Genomic DNA, 21,273 nt, shown 5'->3' on the forward strand with positions numbered 1-21,273 from the left:
CCACCAAAATGAATATGGTAGGGGGAGCGATGTGTGACTTGTGTCCTTCAGACTGTGACCCAGGCTAGCTACTGCTGCCATTAGGTTGAAGAGACAGGAATGGGGGAGAGTTTCACCATCACCTGAAAGTCTGGCCCAAGACTGCTGGGAGATGTTGGTGAGGGCTCTGGAGCCCTGAGGGATAGAGCACTTAACCTCTTCCCTGGGCTACCAGCTCATCTGCTGGCCTAAAGCTGGGGAGCCAGAGGACCCTATGTAGAACCGCAAGATCTGCCTCATACACCACTTCAGTCTGAGGACCACACTTGGGCAACTGTTGGCTGAATGGTCACTCACTGACAGTTGGTTGTTCAAGGGAGGGGCCCACTGTGGTACCAACCAGTGGCTGAACAGAACCCCTAATGGTCCAGGGGTAACTGATGCCTGATAACTACCTGAGGAGCAATTACTCACAGCAATGCCACCTCCTAAGGACTGTACTTCACAGCATTCTGTTACAAAATTAGTCCCATTTTACCATCAAGAAGCAAAGTTAAGAGGCTGAATAATTTGCCCAAGGTCACAGAGCCAGTAAAAGGTCAAGATAGGATTTTTTTTTAAGTTAATAGTCTTTTTATTGGAAAAAAAAAAAAGACTAGCATTTACAACTTGGAATGGACGTAACTTGTGAATTTCTTGAACAGCAATGTTGATGGTTGTGCTGAAGTCCACAGCCACAGCCTGCTCTGCCGGCTTCAAGTCATGGTTCGGAAGGTTTTAAAAACAGAGTCCAAAGATGCTCCCTTGATAAAAGTTTCTTTTTAAAAATTTGTATAAATGGTGATAGCCTGACACCCATTCCACTCAGCACAACGCGGACAACGCCGCAGACACAGACGGGCGCACCGCCAGCGCGTCACGGTCGCCAGGGGGCGGTAGAGAGGCCCGCCCTGCAGCAGGGGCGCTCCGCCTGGACAGTTACCCACATGGCATCCTGAGGCGAACCAATTTTAAACGCCTCTTCTCAGTAAACCGGCTACAATTTACACTAACAATTTGAACTAGAACCCCTCTGAGTAGGTTTTGAATTTGTTTTTTCACTTTTTCATTTTTAATACAAACGCCTGACTGTGCTCAATTGTCAAGCTGCATGCATGAAAAACTGGCCAGCCCCAACAGTGTGATTAATCATGAGCAGACGGGCCTGCCAGGAGCCCACTAAGTGCTTCCTTATCGTTAAGGTAGGACAAGTATTTATATCGGAAAACTCATGTGTAGCTTGATCTTTAGGGGACAGGACCACCAACCAATACATGCAGATTTTGTGTGTGTGGACAGAAGGTACTTTTGACATTCAGTTTTGCTATATAGAAACAGAATGAGTAAATGAACTTTTTTTTTTTTTTTTTTTTTGCAAGAGGTAAGTAAAAGATTCAATTTGATTCTTCTAGAGGGGGGAAAAAGGAGTTGAAAGTAGGTCTTCATTTTGCAGTCATCATCTGTACGAATTCTTCGTAGTTGACCTGCCCATCTCCGTCGATGTCTGCTTCTCTGATCATCTCATCTACTTCCTCATCTGTTAGCTTCTCTCCCAGGTTTGTCATGACGTGGCGGAGCTCTGCGGCGCTGATGTAACCGTTGCCATCCTTATCAAAGACTCGGAATGCCTCGCGGATTTCTTCTTCACTGTCGGTGTCTTTCATTTTTCTAGCCATTATAGTCAAAAATTCTGGGAAGTCAATGGTGCCATTACCATCAGCGTCCACCTCGTTGATCATGTCGTGCAATTCGGCTTCTGTTGGGTTCTGGCCCAACGACCTCATGACGGTTCCAAGTTCCTTGGTTGTGATGGTGCCATCACCGTCTTTGTCAAACAGGGAGAAAGCTTCCTTGAATTCAGCAATCTGCTCTTCGGTCAGCTGATCAGCCATGGTGCGAGCGAGGCAGGGAGGCCGAGAGAGCGAGGGTGGCCGCGCAGGGGCCGGGACCGCAGGGCGCCTCCGCTACAGCTGCTGCCGGGGCCCCCTGTGCGCTGAGCGCTGTGCCGCCGCCGACCGCTGCTGCCGCCAACTGCGCTAACGGCCCCGCACCAGCCAGGCTCCCAGCACCGCCGCCGCCAAGATAGGATTTAAATCTGGAATCAGATTTAAATTAAATTTAAATCCCAATTTAACTGTTCGTTAAATTGGGCTCTGAAGCCCTGAACTCTTTCCACTGTCTTTCAGACTGTCTTAACTATTTATCACTGGGGAGTGTGGAGGAATCTCCAATTTTAATCACAACCCCAGAAATTTGTAGAAAGAAAGAAAACTAAAAAAATTCTCCCTTCTGGAGTGTACTGGGCAACTTTTCAGATTGTCGAGGCAGGCATGGTGTTTGGGGGCAAGGGATAAGCACATGATGGGTGGCTTGCTTTTGTCAAGTCCTGTGGAAAGTTAGGTTACTGAATATTTGGTTACATTTTTTTTAATTTTTACTTATGTATTTATTTTGGCTGTGCTGGGTCTGTGTTGCTGCGTGGGCTTTTCTCTAGTTGTGGAGATGAGGTCTGCTCTCTACTTGTGGTGCACAGGCTTCTCATTGCGGTTGCTTCTTTTGTCGTGGAGCATGGGTTCTAGGTCATGTGAGCTTCATTGATTGCGGTTCCCGGGCTCTAGAGCACAGGTTCAGTAGTTGTGATGCCTGGGCTTAGTTGCTACACATCATGTGGGACCTTCCCAGATCAGAGATGGAACCCATGTCTTGTGCACTGGCAGGTGGATTCTTCACCACTGAGCCACCAGGGAACCCCCATCTCTGGTTACTTGACTGAATGTTCAGAATCACCCTGGGGGGAAAAAAAAGCTAGATCAAGTCAACACATATCATCCTTAAGCAGCAGGCTTAGGAAGGTTTCTAAGACAGCAGTGAATGCTTTCAACATAAAGGGCAGAATGCGGTCAGTTCCACATAACCCTTGGAGACTGAACTGTGCAAGTTCCCATGGTAACAGCTTTTTGTGCTACCCTAAGGAGATGTGGGAAACTGACAAGAAACTGAAAGCCTTTACAACTCTCCTTACTGTGTGATTTCTGGCTTGAAGTACTTGGCAAGGAAAGGTTGGCTGGTAAGGGCGAGGAGGAGAGTAGTAGGAGCCAGTGTTTTAGCTCCTGGTGGAGTCAGGAAAATGGAAGCATCAGCTCAGTCAGAGGTCTGGTTATAGTTCAAAAACAGCAGTCACTATGCTTGACTCAGTATTGAGGACTGGGGATGTCAGGAGTTACCTGTAATCACCACATTGACTCTGATGAGGCAGAATAATTAATATTTGTTCTGGACTCAGGAGCTCAAAAAGCCCTCTCAGGGTCTCTTGCTCCTCCCAGGCACACACCTCCCCAAGGTGGGATTATCGTCATGGTGCCCATTTTCCAGGTGAGGAAACTAAGCTTAAGGGACTTGATCATAATGACACAGCTAAAGAGCTGAGGAGCCAAAGTGCAAACCCAAGACACTAGTCCCCACGTTTGTGTGTTTCTGCTATGCACTCAGTATGAGGGGAGAGCTGGCATTAACTGGTTATGCAGAAGCAAGGGAGGAGGGACATTACCAGCCATCTCCAGTGCTGCACACCTTACTCTGATCTAAGGGCCCTCATGCTTAGAAAATTCTGTGTTTTGCTTTCAGTCTTTCCTTTTTTTCCCCTTGAGTTTATGGTTGCAGGATCTGATATCAGTTGAAACTATTTGTTGTTGAGCTGAATAGTCTCAGGATAGATCCTTGTTGAGCAGGAGCCATCAGTACCTTCATTTTCACCCCAGTGATGTCAGATCTGGAGAGTTATACTGAGCTGAGCCCTCACCAACAGCCCCTTCACCTCCGGGATATTCTGCAGCCTCCCCTTTGAAGGTGGTGACCAAGGGCACCACACTGACCTCCATTCACCAGGGGTAGTATAGTCTCCTCTGAGCCTCATCATCTTCTGCTAGATTGAGTTTCCTGTGTTTGAGGTATGTGAGCTGGATTTCATCAAGATAGAAAATAGTGGAAAGAAGTTGAGGGCAAGAGACAAAAACGGCAGGGGCCAGTGGCTGTATACTCCTCACCCCCTCCCCCATGAAGTGGGACTCAACAAGGGCCAGGGGCCACCTCTTGGTTTCAGCTGTCACTGCTCCAGTTTTGTCAGCCCCCACACAGGGCTCTGTGACAGAAAGTGGGCTCCCGGACACCTGAAAAATGTCGGTCTCCCCACCCCTCCCCCCTCACCCCTTCCTCCCATAGACTCTGTCCTCCTCGCATGTGTCTCACATGGTGACAAACCACAGCTCACCCTGTGGTTGGGACAACTTGAACTGGTTACTGAAATTTAAAAATGGGGAGACAATCACGGCGATATGGGTTTCTAGCCTCCCTTGGAGACCAGGCAGGTCTGGCCACGCTGAGTCTACCTCTTACCTGCAGAAGGTGCCCGAGTCGGGATGGAGCTTTCAGAGGACATGGTTTCTGACCCTGTGTCCCTGTATGGCCTGTGTAGGCATCTGGGTTTGAGAGCTCTATGGGGGTGAAAGCTCAGAGGAGACATCAAAACAGTGGAAAGAAGGAAAGAATGAGGGAAGGAGGAACAAAAGAAGGAAAGAAAACGTTTTTGTCCCTGGATTTGCCAGTGAGGAAACAGTGATGCGTTGTCTCTACTCGGTGGAGGGAATGCAGATCTGCACCTGTTCCTTTCCCGCCTTGGTCCCAGTCTGATCTCCTTAGAGTGGGAGGCATCACCCCGCAAAGAGCTTCTGTCCCTGTACCTGTGGATGCTGTGTGAGCACCTCCCCACATTTTTTAAGTTTTTAAGTTCATAGTTTAAGCATTCTTTGGCATTGCCTTTCTTTGGGATTAGAATGAAAACTGACCTTTTCCAGTCCTGTGGCCACTGCTGAGTTTTCCAAATTTGCTGGCATATTGAGTGCAGCACTTTCACAGCATCATCTTTCAGGATTTGGAATAGTTCAACTGGAATTCCATCACCTCCACTAGCTTTGTTCGTAGTGATGCTTTCTAAGGCCCACTTGACTTCACATTCCAGGATGTCTGGCTCTAGATGAGTGATCACACCATCGTGATTATCTGGGTCATGAAGATCTTTTTTGTACAGTTCTTCTGTGTATTCTTGCCATCTCTTCTTAATATCTTCTGCTTCTGTCAGGTCCATACCATTTCTGTCCTTTATTGAGCCCATCTTTGCATGAAATGTTCCTTTGGTATCTCTGATTTTCTTGAAGAGATCTCTAGTCTTTCCCATTCTGTTGTTTTCCTCTATTTCTTTGCATTGATCACTGAAGAAGGCTTTCTTATCTCTTCTTGCCATTCTTTGGAACTCTGCATTCAGATGTTTTTATCTTTCCTTTTCTCCTTTGCTTTTCGCTTGTCTTCTTTTCACAGCTATTTGTAAGGCCTCCCCAGACAGCCATTTTACTTTTTTTGCATTTCTTTTCCATGGGGATGGTCTTGATCCCTGTCTCCTCAATGTCACAAACCTCACCAAGGCCAGAGGCGGTGGGCAGGAGGAGTTACCCCACACCCCCATGCCCGAGGCCAGGGGCGGTGGCCAGGAGGACCAACCCCACGTCCAAGGAGCCGTGGCTGCATGGGAGCAGGAGGGCCTAGAGGAGCTATCCCACGTTGAAGGTCAGGAAGGGCGGCGGTGAGGAGATACCCCTCGTCCAAGGTAAGGAGCAATGGCTGCACTTTGCTGGAGCAGCCGTGAAGAGATACCCCACGCCCAAGGTAAGAAAAACCCAAGTAAGATGGTAGGTGTTGCAAGAGGGCATCAGAGGGCAAACACACTGAAACCATACTCACAGAAAACTATTCAATCTAATCACACTAGGACCACAGCCTTGTCTAACTCAATGAAACTAAGCCATGCCCGTGGGGCAACCCAAGATGGGCGGGTCACGGTGGAGAGATCTGACAGACTGTGGTCCACTGGAGAAGGGAATGGCAAACTACTTCAGTATTCTTGCCTTGAGAACCCCATGAACAGTATGAAAAGGCAAAATGATAAGATACTGAAAGAGAAACTCCCCGAGTCAGTAGGTGCCCAATATGCTACTGGAGATCAGTGGAGAAATAACTCCAGAAAGAATGAAGGGATGGAGCCAAAGCAAAAAGAATACCCAGCTGTGGATGTGACTGGTGATAGAAGCAAGGTCCAATGCTGTAAAGAGCAATATTGCATAGGAACCTGGAATGTCAGGTCCATGAATCAAGGCAAATTGGAAGTGGTCAAACAAGAGATGGCAAGAGTGAATGTTGACATTCTAGCAATCAGTGAACTGAAATGGACTGGAATGAGTGAATTTAACTCAGATGACCATTATATTTACTACTGCAGGCAGGAATCCCTCAGAAGAAATGGAGTAGCCATCATGGTCAACAAAAGAGTCCGAAATGCAGTACTTGGATGCAATCTCAAAAACGACAGAATGATCTCTGTTCATTTCCAAGGCAAGCCATTCAATATCACAGTAATCCAAGTCTATGCCCGAACCAGTAACACTGAAGAAGCTGAAGTTGAAAGGTTCTGTGAAGACCTACAAGACCTTTTAGAACTAACACCCAAAAAAGATGTCCTTTTCATTATAGGGGACTGGAATTCAAAAGTAGGAAGTCAAGAAACACCTGGAGTAACAGGCAAATTTGGCCTTGGAATACGCAATGAAGCAGGGCAAAGACTAATAGAGTTTTGCCAAGAAAATGCACTGGTCATAACAAACACCCTCTTCCAACAACACAAGAGAAGACTCTATACAAGGACATCACCAGATGGTCAGCACCAAAATCAGATTGATTATATTCTTTGCAGCCAAAGGTGGAGAAGCTGTATACAGTCAGCAAAAAACAAGACCAGGAGCTGACTGTGGCTCAGACCATGAACTCCTTATTGCCAAATTCAGACTTAAATTGAAGAAAGTAGGGAAAACCACTAGACCATTCAGGTATGACCTAAATCAAATCCCTTATGATTATACAGTGGAAGTGAGAAATAGATTTAAGGGCCTAGATCTGATAGACAGAGTGCCTGATGAGATAGCATATGTAGTCAAGCAAAGAATTACTCTTATTGGTGTTTTCTCACCAACAGAAACATTATGGTTCTATGAAGACCGTTGGGAAAATAAGTTTGAGATAATGTTCAGTTGAGTCTCCACTTAGCCCACTTCAAGATATTTTTTTTTTAATATTTTGCATTTCATAAACATTCTATACATCATGGATGCATTAATATATTATTGATTTGTTCCACAATAACAGTTTATCAAGCCTCTTGTAATTCTTTTTCATTGCAGCTCTGATGAAGAAATTTAGACACACATCACTTCCGATATTTACTGTTGAAAAAAAGAAACAGTTACTTCTACTGTCACCTTGCCCCCTATATCAACTCTGCAATGGGTCCTCTTCCAGTCTCCTGAAACTGCTCATAATCCAGTGCCATCCCAAAGGGGCCAGGCACACGTAACCACACCCATGTTGCTGATTTGCACATGGATGGTAACTGCAGGGTGTAGAGATATGTTTCAGGGTGGGGTGGCAAGAGTGAAGTCAGTTCCCTTCCAACAGGCCTATGCCAGCCTTTCCTCGTCTCCCTAAAGAGGAAATCCCTCACTCCTTTGGCCTCCCACCAACATCTCTGTTGGTTTCTCCACCTGGGCCTGTCCTTTGGGGGTGGTCTCTTTATTGATCTCCATGACTTGGTGGTGGGTTCCTAAATCAGCCCTCTGTCTTGTGAGTCCACCACAGCACCTGGCATATAGTAAGTGCCCAGTAAATTTGTACTGAATGAATAGATGAGGAAGGAAAGAAAGAGACATTTCTTTTGCTGATGTATGTCTTGCCTGAGTAAAGGCCCATAGTATGCATTGTGTTGGGCTGTGTTTCCCCCTGATTCATTCATTCTTGCTCCTTTTCTCCTCTGGGCCTGCGTTCACCTCTGATTCTTGCTATACCCAGCCTAGACCTCTGTCTAGGGTTTCCAGGTAAGAACCTGTGATGCTTCCACTCCCAAAGTGCCAAACCATGGCAGCTCAAACCAAATGGTTTATACCTCTGCCCCTGGAGGAAGCCCAGAAAGGATGAAGGCTCTCTGTACCCTGGATCACCCGTTATATGAGTGGCATCCTCCCCAGAAGCATTGGAAAGGGTGCTATATGCCAGGTGCTGTGGTAGGCCCACAGGATAGAGGGCTGATTTAGGAACCCACTACCAAGTCACGGAGATCAATAAAGAGACCACCCCCAAAGAGGGAAGGGAAGGGGCGTGCTGGTCCCTGGAAGAGGGGGATGGCTCAGGAGTCCACATGGGCCTGCCACCTGGGAAATGGAGCTGGAAAGGACACAGTGGACGTGGCTGGAAGAGAGCTGACAGCTGGGATGGGGGACAAAAGGGAACCATCTCAGTGCGAAACTCTTCAATCAGAGCCCCCCGAGAGCAGAAGGCCACTGCCAATATGCCTCTGAGTTGGAAGGAAGAGAATCTATTTTTATTACCCTTTAACATCCCTCTGAATGAGGAGGTGGTGGAGTTGGTGGGGTAGTCATAAACTCTCCCATGGTCTAGAACATCCCCCAGCCACTACATTTGTTGACATTTCTCTCTGATTTCAACGTCATGATTCTGGAGTAAACTGGAAATCACATTGCCTGTGGGGGCAGGGCCAAATGACAGTATAAAGCCAATCACAAGACCCTATGCCCTCACCAGGATGGTTGGTCCAGGGCTGGACACAAGATCTGAGGTAGACCAATCAGAGACCTCCAAGGTAAACTAATGTTTTCTGAACTTCTTTCCTTCCTGGTTAAATGCCCTAGAGATATAAAACCCTGGGACAAGATCCAGCCTGGTTATGATGCACCTCCCAGACCCAAAGAGAGGTACCCATTCATATCAACACCACTGAGATAAAATCCTTTATTCTTTACTGAGAATAGGGTTTTGCAGAGCAACAAACAGTTCCTCAGCATTCCTGGGAAGGAGTGCCCTACATGTGAGTGAGTGTGTGCTTGGAGTGGGCCTGATTGATTTCTGTAGCAGCCCAGCATTTACACTGCGGGAGCCAGGCCAATTCTGTGGTTTCCTCGATCAAAAACTGAGAAATACCGCCTCAGGAAGGCGTCACCCAGTATCCAGGTCTCTGATTTGGTCACTTTCTCTGTGCCTCCTAGAAAAGCGCTGAAGCAGAGGTTGCAAGTACTCTGAGGGAGAAAGAAATGCACACCAGTCAGCTTGAGCCCTTACATGCCACCCCCCTCAATATGCAGAGCTGGTAGGTTCTCCGTTTTATTTCCCTCCTTGGTAAGAAACAAGTGGCTTTCTCCACAGCTGCAGAAAAGGGCATACATCCAAGACTAAGAAGGGTCAATACCTGTGATTTTCCTGAGGGAAGGGAGTGGAAGAGGGGAGGATTGGGAGTATGGAATTATCAGATGCAAACTGATAAAGTGAGGATGGATAAACAATAAAGCCCTACTGTATAGCACAGGGAACTGTATTCAGTATCTCATAATAAATTGTCATGGGAAAGAATAGGAAAAGTGTATATGTACACACATATATGTGTATGTGTGTGTGAAACTGAGTCATTTCTCTGTATGGCAAAAACTAACGTATCATTGCAAATCAACTATACTTCATTAAAAAAATTTTTAAAAGAACAAGAATGGTCTGTGGTTCCCCTTACACTGCTGTTTTCCTTCTGTCTTCTTTCCTTCTGACACTGGCTAGATGTTTTCTCTGCACAGACTGCCTTTTCTTCTCCCCTTTCCCCACAACCCTTTTCTTTTAAGACTGTGCTCAGGCCCTCTAGGAAGCCTTCCTGAGCCCACAATCACTATCCTTAGCCACTCCAGGCTGGGTCGGGTGACTTGCCCTGGTGTCCCCCTAGTCTCTAGGCTTCATCACCCCTAATCTGTCCCTGTCCCACCTTTGCACAGCCCCTAGGGGTGCCATGTGCATGGAATCCAGTATAGAGTTGTCTCAACACAAGCAGGCTTCCTCATTCCTCCCTGAGGCTGATGGTTTAGAATTACTGCAATTTCCTCTCTTCCTCAAAGCCTTCTTTGAGCCCATCAGCCTGCTCTGAACTCCCGCAGGGAGCTGATGTGAAGCCTCCACCCTGTACCAGGGCTGAGCAGTCACTGTGCACCCTTTATTCACCTTAGTATCCATCCTTCCCACAGAGGGGTCAGTACCCCAACTCACAGAGGAGGCCTTGGGGCTTAGCAAGGGGAAGTTGCAGCCAAGGATTAAGGCAATCATGTAATTTATCACCCCAATCTGGACACTTTCGAGATAGGAAGGGAGACTGCTAAACACTATGGTGGGACAGCACACTGGGACTGCCCTCAGCCAACCCACCTTGTCACACGGTCTATTTCAGGGGTTCCTAGAGCTGACTTTCCATGTTTCTGCATCTGAGCTCTCTGGTTGAACTGAAGGTCTGTGAGGCCAGAGACCCTTAGTGTTCTCCTCTCCTGTAACTCCCACCATGCCAGCTAGTGTCTCTACATTTATTTCAGAAGGAGGGAGTGCCAGACTGCCCTTTACTCTCACGTGGTTGGTTTTGAGGGAGGCATTGGCCCAAACACAGGGCTCAGCAGCATCTGTAATGGTGCAACTGTCCTCTCGGCAGCAGCCCAAGGGTTCCTGCAAGTCCCAGATTTGAGAACTGGCCCCCAGGGTTGGCCCCTCACCGTCACGATGTAGTCTTCAGGGTGCATTGGGTAGTCAATGCCATTGATGGTGAAGATGATAGGAGGGATTGTAGTATGGACATGACATGAAATCAAGTACTGTAAGAGAAAGAGGGAGAGGGGTCAGCCCAGAAAATCCCTGTTGTATGGGCAGCCCTGGAGTGAACCTGTGGCATGATCCTTCACCTGGCAACCGTGGTAAGGCCTGGCGCGGACGAGTCTCTGAATGTTGGTGATCAGTCTTGTCGGGCCATGCACGAATGCGGTCCCGGTGTCCAGAATGGCCTGACATCTACTGGAACAACCAATCACTTTCCCATTCACGGAGATGCTGGGAGGCAGTGGAACAAAGCAGGCACCAGGGTCACTCTGAAGCCTCCCCCAGGAATGCCTCCTCTTTGACTATCTCCAGAACAGTCCTTCAGCTCTTGCCCTGACTCTGTTTCCCTTTGCTCTGCTCACATCACCTTCTTTGACTTCCTTTCAGTTCTTGGATGCATCAGGCTCTTCCTACCTCAGGTCGTGGGCTTGTGCTGGTGCCCTTCCTAGAAGATCCCCATCACCTCTGTATAGCTCATTTGTCCTCATCTTCCAGGTTCCACCTTAACTCTCCCATTCTGAAGGAAGTCTTCGCTCTGAACTAGATCAGGCTCTGGTCTTGCTCAGTCTCTGTGGACTCTTCCTCATGTCTAGCATGTACCAAAGTGGTAAATCACTATATATGTAAGTTGTTTCATGTATGTTTGCCATACTAGATGTAGGTCAAATTGTATCCTCAGTGCCTCCCTCAAGAACCTGGCATTTGTGGAATAAATGAATGAAAAATTTCAACTGGATACAGAGACCTGTATCTGGCCAATAATGGGTCAACTCACACATTGAAGATAGAGGTTCCCCCGGGTAGCAGATGCTCAGATTGTTGGGGGGGGAGACCAGACTGTCCTGGGAGTGAGTGTCTCCAGCACCACCCCTTACCCAAATCAGACACTGAGGGCCCTGCCAGGCAACGCCTGAGTTAGCTCAGGGGACCTCCAAAGGGTACCCAAGCTTTTTTCTGAGGATATCACACAGAGTCCCATCATTATTGCCACTTGTTCTCATGCCTCTCCTGGATCCCAGCTTCCTTATTCTCTCAGCCCCTGCCCCACTGTGTGCCCAGGGTTGGGGGTGGGTAGGTGGTTTGTTTCTTTCTGTGAGTTGCTTTTAGGTCTCAAGAATGCAGACAAGGACTTCCCTAACCACTAATTCTAGTGGTTAGGAATTGCCCTTCCAAAGCAGGGGACATGGGTTGTTGGGGAACTAAGATCTCATATACCACCAGGCAACTAAGCTCAAATAGCCCAAAAAGAGCCTGCGTGCTGCAACTGCTGAGCCCAAGGCCTGCAAACAGCGAGCTCAGGCACTTTAGAGCCAGCAGTCCACAACAGCTGAAGCCCTCGCACTGCAACTAGGGAAGCCTCCATACGCCACAGCTAGAGAAAGCCTGTGCTCTGGAAAATGCAGCCAAAATAAAAGACACAAGGGAGCCAACCTCCCTTGTGGAGGGCAGCCAACCTCTCTCCACAGCTAGGTAGCTTCTCCCTAAAGAGACTAGTTTTCCCAGGTTTGTCCAGGACTTTGTTTCTGAAAATGAAAATGAAAGTGAAAGTCGCTCAGTCGTGTCCAACTCTTTGCGACCCTATGGACTGTATAGTCCATGGCTAAACCGGCAATTTTGTGTACTGAGAATCCCCTTGGTCTCAGATAGCTATGGGCATCTTATCACAACCCTGTTCAGGCTGGTGAAATTCTCCTTCATCCTCTGTTCACTGCACATTAGGGTCCTCAAACCATGCTCCCTACCTCACAACATGGTAGGTACACCCCTCCCAGGGCTACACACATCTACCTGGACCCTGTTCAGGACCCTGGTCAGAGCCCTGGTCAGGAGGCCTGGGGCAATTATGGGTGGTGTGTGTATCTGTATTTCTGTGTCTGCTCATGTGCATCTGAATGTGTCTGTGTTTCTGTGTGTGTGTATCCGTGTGCCTGTGCATGTTTATATGTGTGCCTATATGTGTGTTACTGTGTGTGTCAGTGTGGGTCTATATGTGTGTCTCTGTGGGTGGAGAATAACTGTGTGTGACTAAGTGTCTGTGCGTGCATTTGTGTGTGTCTGCCTGAGTCTGTGTGTACATGTGGTAACATCACTTGGGGTGGCCCTTAGAGAGAGAGGCTTACCGATCCACAGTTATCTGCCAGTAGAGAGATTTGGACACTGGTACCCAGTTGAGTTCTCCTTTGTAATAGGAATGGTCCACCCCACCAAGCATCACCACACTGCCATTCTTCTCCTTGCTGGAGAAAGAAGGGGGAGTGTCATTGGAGAAGAGTAATGCCAGGCAATGACTGGCATTATCCACACAATGACTGTGCTTATCCACACATCAGAGGCGCTGCTACTGTCCCCATTTTACAGATGCAAAAATTGAGACATGTAGGGACTGAGAACCTGACTAAGGTTGGTCATGGGCTAATCAGAGGCACAGAAGTGGTTAGAGGCTGGGCAGCTTGGCCAGGCTTTGACCACCCAGCCTTCTGAAGAGAGCCTGGTCCCCTCTAGTGCCATGGGTGTTCAAAGATACCATCAGAAGACTCCCTGCAGGAGGGATCTAGCTTACCCTTGTCTAAACTATCATTCTTCAAAAGAGCTCAGGCCAGGGGGTGCTAAAGGTGTGGGTTCAGGCTCACCCAGGGTTGGATTCACTGGCCTGTGACCTGTGCCATCCATGGGGCCCACACTCACAGATCCCACATTTTCGTTTTTCACTGGTTCCTGCAAATTGTAACTAGCCCTGGGTTCCCGGTGAAATGTTATGAGTGGGGAAACATTCCTGCCATCCCTCTCCTTTTTCCACATCAAATCTATCAGCAAATCCTGTTGCCTTTTTCTCCAACCCATTTCCTGACACCTTCGGTTGCTCTCCCTCTTCCCTCCATCTCCCTGGACCAAGCTGCTGCCCTTGAGCCAATGAGCACGGCTCTGTTCCAATAAAACTTTATTTACAAAAAACCAGTGTTGGGGATAGGTGGGGCCCTAAGGACATAGTTCTCCTGGGCCAGACTATCAGGAAACCTCTGAATCAGGTGGTCTATAATTGTTTATGCAACTGCAAGTATCTTAAAACTAATCTAAAGAGAGGGCTTGTCCAGCTAAGACTTACTTGTTCAAGTAGAAGGCAAACACGGGCTCAGAAATGACTTTTTGTAGCATCAGGCTGTCAAAGACAGGGATGATCCTGGAGGTGGCGAGGCTGGGGTAGCCCAAACCCAGGACTCCCTCAAAAGGTACAAATGGCAGGATCTTGCTAATCTGCCTGTAGGTCAGGGCAAAAGTCTGGTTCATGATGACAAGGTCCCCGATCTGTGAGAGAGGAGAGTGTTCCCACATAAAGTATTGTGAAGTGGGGCTGGGGAGGAGATACCATTAGCACTGCAGAGAAGAACTGAGGCCTGGCTGTGTCTTGAGTTGATCTCAGATAGTTAGACCAATCTGGGACAGGAACTTGGTTTCCATTGGTGTGGGGATGTGGATTTTAACACCACCTGCTTGTCCTGCAAACACCATCTGAGTGAGTCAAATTGGCCTCATGCCTTCTGTACAGGTTGGGTAACCAAGACTCAGGACAAGACCAAATGGTTCCCACCTGAGGAAAAAGTGGGTAGAGAGCAGGGTAGTCTTCTCTTTGGCATCACTGTGATCTGATAACAGAAGTGGACTGAATTCATTGCAATGCATCATGGATTCTGCATCTGCCCAGGAAGATGTAAGCCCATTATACAAGGTCACTGGCTAGGTTCTTATGAAAACTCTGCTTGGAAAACAGGCTTTGGGGGATGTGGGTGTATGTGTATGTGTGTAAGTGAGAGAGAGCAAGCTAGAGAGGGAAAATACTCAGGGACTTTGGTGGAAGCGGGCCATAGTTTTTATTTGACTCTCAGAGGCCCCCTAGAGTGAGAACCCTAACAGGCTCCTCCAATATGTGTGCCCACCTGCTTTCTCTGCCTGGATACCTGAAGCCCTCGGCTGCCCCTAGGGGCTCCAGATCAGTTTTATCCTCTCCCCAAATATCCAACACATGCTTGAATCCTGACTGACCAGCCCAGCTCCACCACCTACCACATGTGTGAACTTTGCAAGGCCCTTGCTTTCTGCACCTCAGTTCCCCTACCTGTATCATGAAAATAATAGAAGTACCTGCTGCATGGTGTTGTTGCAGGGTTAAATAACTATTACCATGAAAGTGCCCGGCACATTCTGAGAAGATAAACGTGATGATCTTCCCCCATCTCTCCCTGCTCCCAGCAAAATAAACCTTGAGCTTCTCAAGGGCAAAGGAGCTGCAAGGCCACACCCCAAGCCGCTCTCTGGGTTAGCCACTCAGAGATTCTGTTAGCAAGGATGCTCTCTCCCTAGGGACAGGGTTATTTGGGATGGGCCTCAAATATCTAAGGGACTTTGGGGAGGATGGGTCCTGTCATCTAGCCCTGCATCTGTTTTATAAGCAGCAGTTGCTCCCAGGGCTGGTCCTGACTCTGCTTCTGTTTCCACTTTACCCGAACAATGTCACGGCCAAAAAACCCAGTGATGTCCCCAAGCTCATTGCAAAAATGCATGTGACGGTCTGTCATCTGGAAGGTGGTAGACCCACGAGGGTTGAAGAGTCTGTGTTTACCTGCAGACACAAAAGATGAGGGTCTGTCATGTGCCAAGAACCAAGAAGGAAGTGAAAGGGGGAATACAAGATGGGCAAGGGGAGGGAAATGGTACTCACTACAGCCTGGATCGTGGCAGAAGACAGAGGACACCCAGAGGTCAGAGGAGCCGGTGTCAAAGAGGACGCTGAACTGTTTAGGGGGTGTTCCAATGCTGATGTTTCCAAAGTAGAACATCTACAGGGACCAAGCAGGGAAGGTTAGGGCAGGCCTGGCTGCAGTGTCCACCCCCGATTCTCAGATACTCCTACCCTCTGGGTGTTCCTTGTCTCCTGACATCATGTTACCATGTTCCAAACACCCCACATCACAGCCTCTGCTCAGACTGGAGCCTTCACTTTAGAAGCTTTCCAGTCTCCTCTTTGTATCCAGTATGAACACCTCCTTCTCCAGATGACCCTCCTAGGTCACCCCAGACCACTCACTCTAATCTCAGACCATGTCCAATCAACAGCATGCAGGTGACCCTTTCATTTGATGTGTGTTTACTCTTTGCCTCTCTCTTGCTCATTCTTGAAGAAGAGATGATACCTCTTTTTCAAATCAGTAATAGTAACTATAGTGTTAGATTTTTATGGCATCACATGCCATGGTGGCTCAGTAACTTTTTACCGCTGTCCTTCTTGGATCCATGGAAGCTGAACATCCTCTTCCTAGGGTTTCACACTTGATTGATCTTCTGATCAGCCATGATTGAGCCTTCATCTGTAACTCAATGGCTCACTTCATTCAGAAAGAAAAATCTACTTAAACTAATATCTTTAGCACAGAACTGGGGGTTTAATGGTCACCTGGTCATTGCTGGGCCCAGTCACCACAGACCAAGAGTTGAGGATGAGAATGCCTTCTCCTCTGGGAGTGGGGTCCCTGTTCCCACAGTGTTTCTGCCTCCTGCAGGAGCCCCAACCCCAACATCCTACATGGTACCTCCAGATGAGCCCCAGTGCTAGGCCAGAGCACCAGGGGTGCTGGGGAGCACCATCCTCCCAATATACTCACATCCTTTAAGTTCCTCAGGGGATGTGTAGAGAATTTCTGGTCATTAGCAGAATTCTGGGACAGGCTGTAAGCGTGTTCTTCCAGGAAACTGTTCATCAAGTTTTTTCCCTTGAGAGTTTTTTGCATGGTGCTCATCTTCATTAGCGGGATTCTTTCACAGAGCAATGAGGAAGAGAAAACAAAGAGGAGGCCGCAGTCAGATGTCCATGTTAGAGTATAACTGTCATACCTGGCATTGTAATGACACTGTGTATTTTCCAAGCATTTTTGTGAGTGTCGTGTTATTATCAAGATGCCATGGAAATACCATTGCAAAGACCTAGGTCTGAATACAGGTTCTGTCATGTAATCTTGGGTAAGGCATATGACCAGTAGAAGTCTCAGTTTCCTCATTGGTAAAAAGGTAGAATGTAATAATCCACACCCCCCATATAGAATGTTTTGTGTACTAACTGAAATTATATGATAGATATATCCATTATATAGATGGATATAATGTACTTGATATATAGGATGTCTCAACAGTGACAGTCATTAGCATTGTTGTGGCCATCCCAGTGTATCTTTCTCAAAAAAATCTCTTGAGAGGGAGGCAGAAGAGGGATCATTATCCTTTTTTCACAGGCTAGAAATCTTAAATGCAGGGAGTTTGTGACTTGACTGTGATCACACTGCTTCTTGGAAGTAAAACAGCTTAGAAATAATCTTGCTGATCTTCCTTCCTCCAGGGTTCAAGCAGAAGAGTGGGTTGAGAGAAGACACCAGGAGATGGGGAACAAATTAAGGAAGTTAAGAGGCTAGAGAAGGAAGGAAGAATCAAAATAGAAAAGAATAAAAGAAAAGAAAAAAACACAGAGTTCTGCATGCACAGAGACATCCAAAGAGATGGAGAGATAAAAAAGAAAGATGCGGTGATGAAGAAACAGACACATATATGCACAAGTAGAGAGAAAGCAGAGAGAAGACTGAGAAGCAAATGCACGAGAAATGCTATTACGCAGGACCACACCTACAGTTGCACAGGTTGTCCACTGAACAATTCCAAGGAGTGCCATTTTCATCTAGGTCATGATGTGACTGAACCCCCCTAGTTGTTAAACCCTGAAGGCTTACGCTAAAACCCTTGCGCCCCACGGTGCCCATGGCAAGGTACTCATCAATAAGTGAGAATTGAACTTTAAGACTGCCAGGAAAAAATAAACAGAAAAGAAACAAGAAGGAATGTCAGGGATTGATTTCATTCCCTTCTAACCCTGATGAGTGGAAGCGGAAGACAAGAAAAATCCAAGGAAGAGAGATGATGCCACATACGATCTCTGTACTTACATGACTATGCACTCTGAGAGGGCCACCAGCCCAAGGATCCCAAGCAATTTCATGCTTCCCTCTTGGGTTCAAGCACTCAGAAAAGAGCAGGTTCTAAACAAGCAGTGGTGGTGATGATCACCTAGTTTTATATATTCTAATCTGTTGGAAGAGTCTCTATATGATAAGAAAAAAAAAACCCTTGATAAAATCTTTAACTCCCTCAGTGTCTGTAAATTATGGGCTTGGAACATTCTCAGAATACAAGGGTTTTCACTGTAATCACTTCCTACGTGCTGGACTAAAAAACCAAATTGAGCTGCATAGACTAACTAGGAATGTGGAGACTCTTGCCATCTGGAGAGAAAAAAGAATACTAAGATTTTGATAAAAATTAATTATAGGGGCTCTGCTAGACATTTGTGATCTGATGTGGTCTTCATAGCAGCTTCATGAGATGAGATGTGCATTACTGTCCTTATTTGGAGAGGAGATTGCAAGAGGGAAAGAGGTTATATGGCAAAGTGAAGAATTTTGGGGCAGTGCAATGACTTACAAGTGGCTTTAGGTAGTGAGGCACAAGCACAGATCAGGGGCACCTTTGATGTCAGTCTGTGTCAAAGTTCTAGCCTGGAGCATTATTACAACTTCATGGTTTCAGTATTGGAAGTAATGTGATGTTGGCATTCACAAATACTTTATATCATCCAACAAACATATACGAAGGCTGGGGTCTAGATTCAGTTCAGTCAGTTCAGTCGCTCAGCCACATCCAACTCTTTGAGACCCCAAAGACTGCACAACACCAGGCTTCTCTGTCCATCACCAATTCCTGGAGCTTGCTCAAACTCGGGTCCATCGAGTTGGTGATGTCATCCAACCATCTTATCCTCTGTCATCCTCTTCTTCTCCTGCCTTCGATCTTTCCCAGCATCAGGGTCTTTACAATGAGTCAGTTCTTCCCATCAGGTGGCCAAAGTATTGGAGCTTCAGCTTCAGCTTCAGCATCAGTCCTTCCAATGAATATTCAGGACTGATTTCCTTTAGGATGGACTGGTTGGATCTCCTTGCAGTCCAAGTGACTCTCAAGAGTCTTCTCCAATGCCACAGTTCAAAATCATCATCATTGTCACTGACATCATTGTTATTCAAACTGCAAGCAGGGATATGTGTGATATTTGGAGATTTTAATTTACTACCTGTGTGTCCTTGGGCAAGTTACTTACCCTATCTGCTCTTCATGTTCCGCATTTTTAAACAGGGGATAATAACCCAAGTACTCCATGAGTTAATATGTGTAGGGTGCTTCTATTCATGGTAAATGCTATATCCATTTTATAAAAAGTTGTCAAGTGAAAAACAAACAAACAAACAATGTGTGAGTTGGGAGTTAAGTTCTATTTGGGACAAACAAGCACTATAGCCTGGGAGACAACCTCTCATGTAGCTCTGAGGAGGTGAGTGTGTGGGGGAGGTCTGTGGCTATGTGATGTTGAAGTGGGTAAGCAGTCAATCAAGCACACATTTTGGCAGAGGTTTAGTGTTTATTATGAAGAATAGATGTCTAGATTAACGATTTTAGTGCTTTTCTAGATATGAGAAGAAGCAAGAATTAGGGTTCACAAAATCTGTTGAAAATATTTCTTTGAAGACTTGTTCTGTCAGTTTCTCCAGAGCACAGAGTGCTGCATTCCTGACCTCCACCCTGAATTCTTTGCAGGATGTGTTGGAAGTCAGTGACATCTGTGTCTAATGACTGCATCCGGGGAGTGTCAGGTGGTGAGGAATAATGTGTAATTAGCAAAACTAATCAGGTGTTTTGTACTCAAATTCATGCCTGTTCCACCTGCTGTATGTGAGGAACTTGTCTGGGCCTTGGGAGCTGCCTTGGGATCATGTCATGATGTGAGGGACCATCTGGTTCCATCTCTAGTTTTCAGATGAAGAATCAAGACCAAGAGAGCAGAAGGGGCTTGGCCAAGGTTGCTGTAGACCAAGGGAATTTCATGACAAGCCGGGGCCTGGAACTCAGGCAAGTTGGAGTTGGGGTATCAGTCCCTCAGGAGTTGTGTGATCTCGGTGTGAGGCTGTCCAGCTGTGGAATGAATCCTTGTGGGCCTCCAAGCCTGAGCTGGGTGAGTGGACGCTTTCTGAACTCCAGCTGCTCTAGGAGCTGCTTTGGCACTGCTGCCTGGAGGAGAGGCAGTTTGTTCCATCTGACCTCTAGCTGGCCGGAGGGCTTGAGCAGCTTCATTTGACATCCGGGAATCTTATTCCAGCTGATGCCAAGGTCAACAGGGATGAAAGTGTGAGGGGCTGCAGTGTGACACCAAAGGGGACCCAAACTTGAGTTGGAGCTTGGCCTGAGAAGTTTAGAAACAATCACACCAGTCCTTGCATCTTCCTGATAACAAGGTGTCTGTGCGTAATGCTATGGGGAAATGCTCTCTGTTCAGCTGAAATGCATCCTACTCCAGGGAGTGGCCTGTCCAGGTCCATCAGAAATGCTTTCCTCAAAAGAAAGACAGATTCACAGACTTCAAAAACAAATTTATTGTTTCTAAAGGGGAAAAGTAGAGATCAGTTGAGAGTTTGGGATTAACCTCATTTGCCATTTCCTTCTCCAGGGGATCTTCCCAACACAGGAATCGAACCAGTGTCTCTTAGTTCTCCTGCAATGCAGGCGGCTTCTTTACCACTAGCACCACCTGAGAAGCCTCAGCATATACACCCTGCTAATAAAAAATGGGGCTTCCCTGGTGGCTTACACAGTAAAGAATTTGCCTGCAATGCGGGAGACCCAGGTTCAATCTCTGGGTCGGGAAGATCCCCTGGACAAAGTAATGGCAACCCACTTCAGTATTCTTGTCTGAGAAATCCCATGGACAGAGGAGCCTGACAGGCTACCATGCACAGCCATGGACAGGAGCCTGAGAGGAACCTGACAATCCATGGGGTCTCAAACAGTTGGACACAACTGAGCAAATAATGCACGCACGCACACACACACACACACACACACATACAACAAATAATCAACAAAGACCTACTGCATAGCACAAGGAACTATGCTCAATTTTCTGAAATAACCTATAAAGGAAAAGAATCTTTATGGATACAAGTATATGTACAACTGAATCACTTTATACCTGAAACTGAAAAAAATGATCATAACTCAACTATGCTGCTACTGCTACTAAGTCGCTTCAGTCGTGTCTGACTCCGTGCAACCCCATAGACGGCAACCCACCAGACTCCACCGTCCCTGGGATTCTCTAGGCAAGAACACTGGAGTGGGTTGCCATTTCCTTCTCCAATCCATGAAACTGAAAAGTGAAAGTGAAGTCGCTCTGTCGTGTCCGACTCTTAGTGAACCCATGGACTGCAGCCCACCAGCCTCCTCCGTCCATGGGGTTTTCCAGGAAAAAATACTGGAGTGGGGTGCCATCGCCTTCTCCCAACTATACTCCAATGTAAAATTAAAATTAAAAAAGAATGCTCTAGAAACCAGAAG

General features: G+C 47.0%; 2 protein-coding genes across 2 annotated transcripts; both read right to left on the bottom strand.

The window, feature by feature from the left end:
* Positions 1-1,416: 1,416 nt before the first annotated feature.
* On the bottom strand, positions 1,417-2,092 carry LOC133241277 (calmodulin-1-like). The gene has a single exon (XM_061406541.1). The coding sequence runs from the start codon at positions 1,908-1,910 to the stop codon at positions 1,461-1,463; it is 450 nt and encodes a 149-aa protein (XP_061262525.1). The 5' UTR covers positions 1,911-2,092; the 3' UTR covers positions 1,417-1,460.
* Positions 2,093-8,658: 6,566 nt separating this feature from the next.
* LOC133241720 (pregnancy-associated glycoprotein 2-like) lies at positions 8,659-17,839 on the bottom strand. Its single transcript, XM_061407645.1, has 9 exons — positions 17,781-17,839; positions 16,455-16,605; positions 15,515-15,632; positions 15,297-15,415; positions 13,904-14,103; positions 12,921-13,037; positions 10,887-11,031; positions 10,701-10,799; positions 8,659-9,203 (listed from the first exon to the last, which is right to left on the bottom strand). The coding sequence occupies exons 1-9, from the start codon at positions 17,831-17,833 to the stop codon at positions 9,051-9,053; spliced, it is 1,155 nt and encodes a 384-aa protein (XP_061263629.1). The 5' UTR covers positions 17,834-17,839; the 3' UTR covers positions 8,659-9,050.
* Positions 17,840-21,273: the final 3,434 nt, after the last annotated feature.

The sequence above is a fragment of the Bos javanicus genome, chromosome 29 (assembly GCF_032452875.1).
Source record: "Bos javanicus breed banteng chromosome 29, ARS-OSU_banteng_1.0, whole genome shotgun sequence".
NCBI classification, from domain to species: Eukaryota; Metazoa; Chordata; class Mammalia; order Artiodactyla; family Bovidae; genus Bos; species Bos javanicus.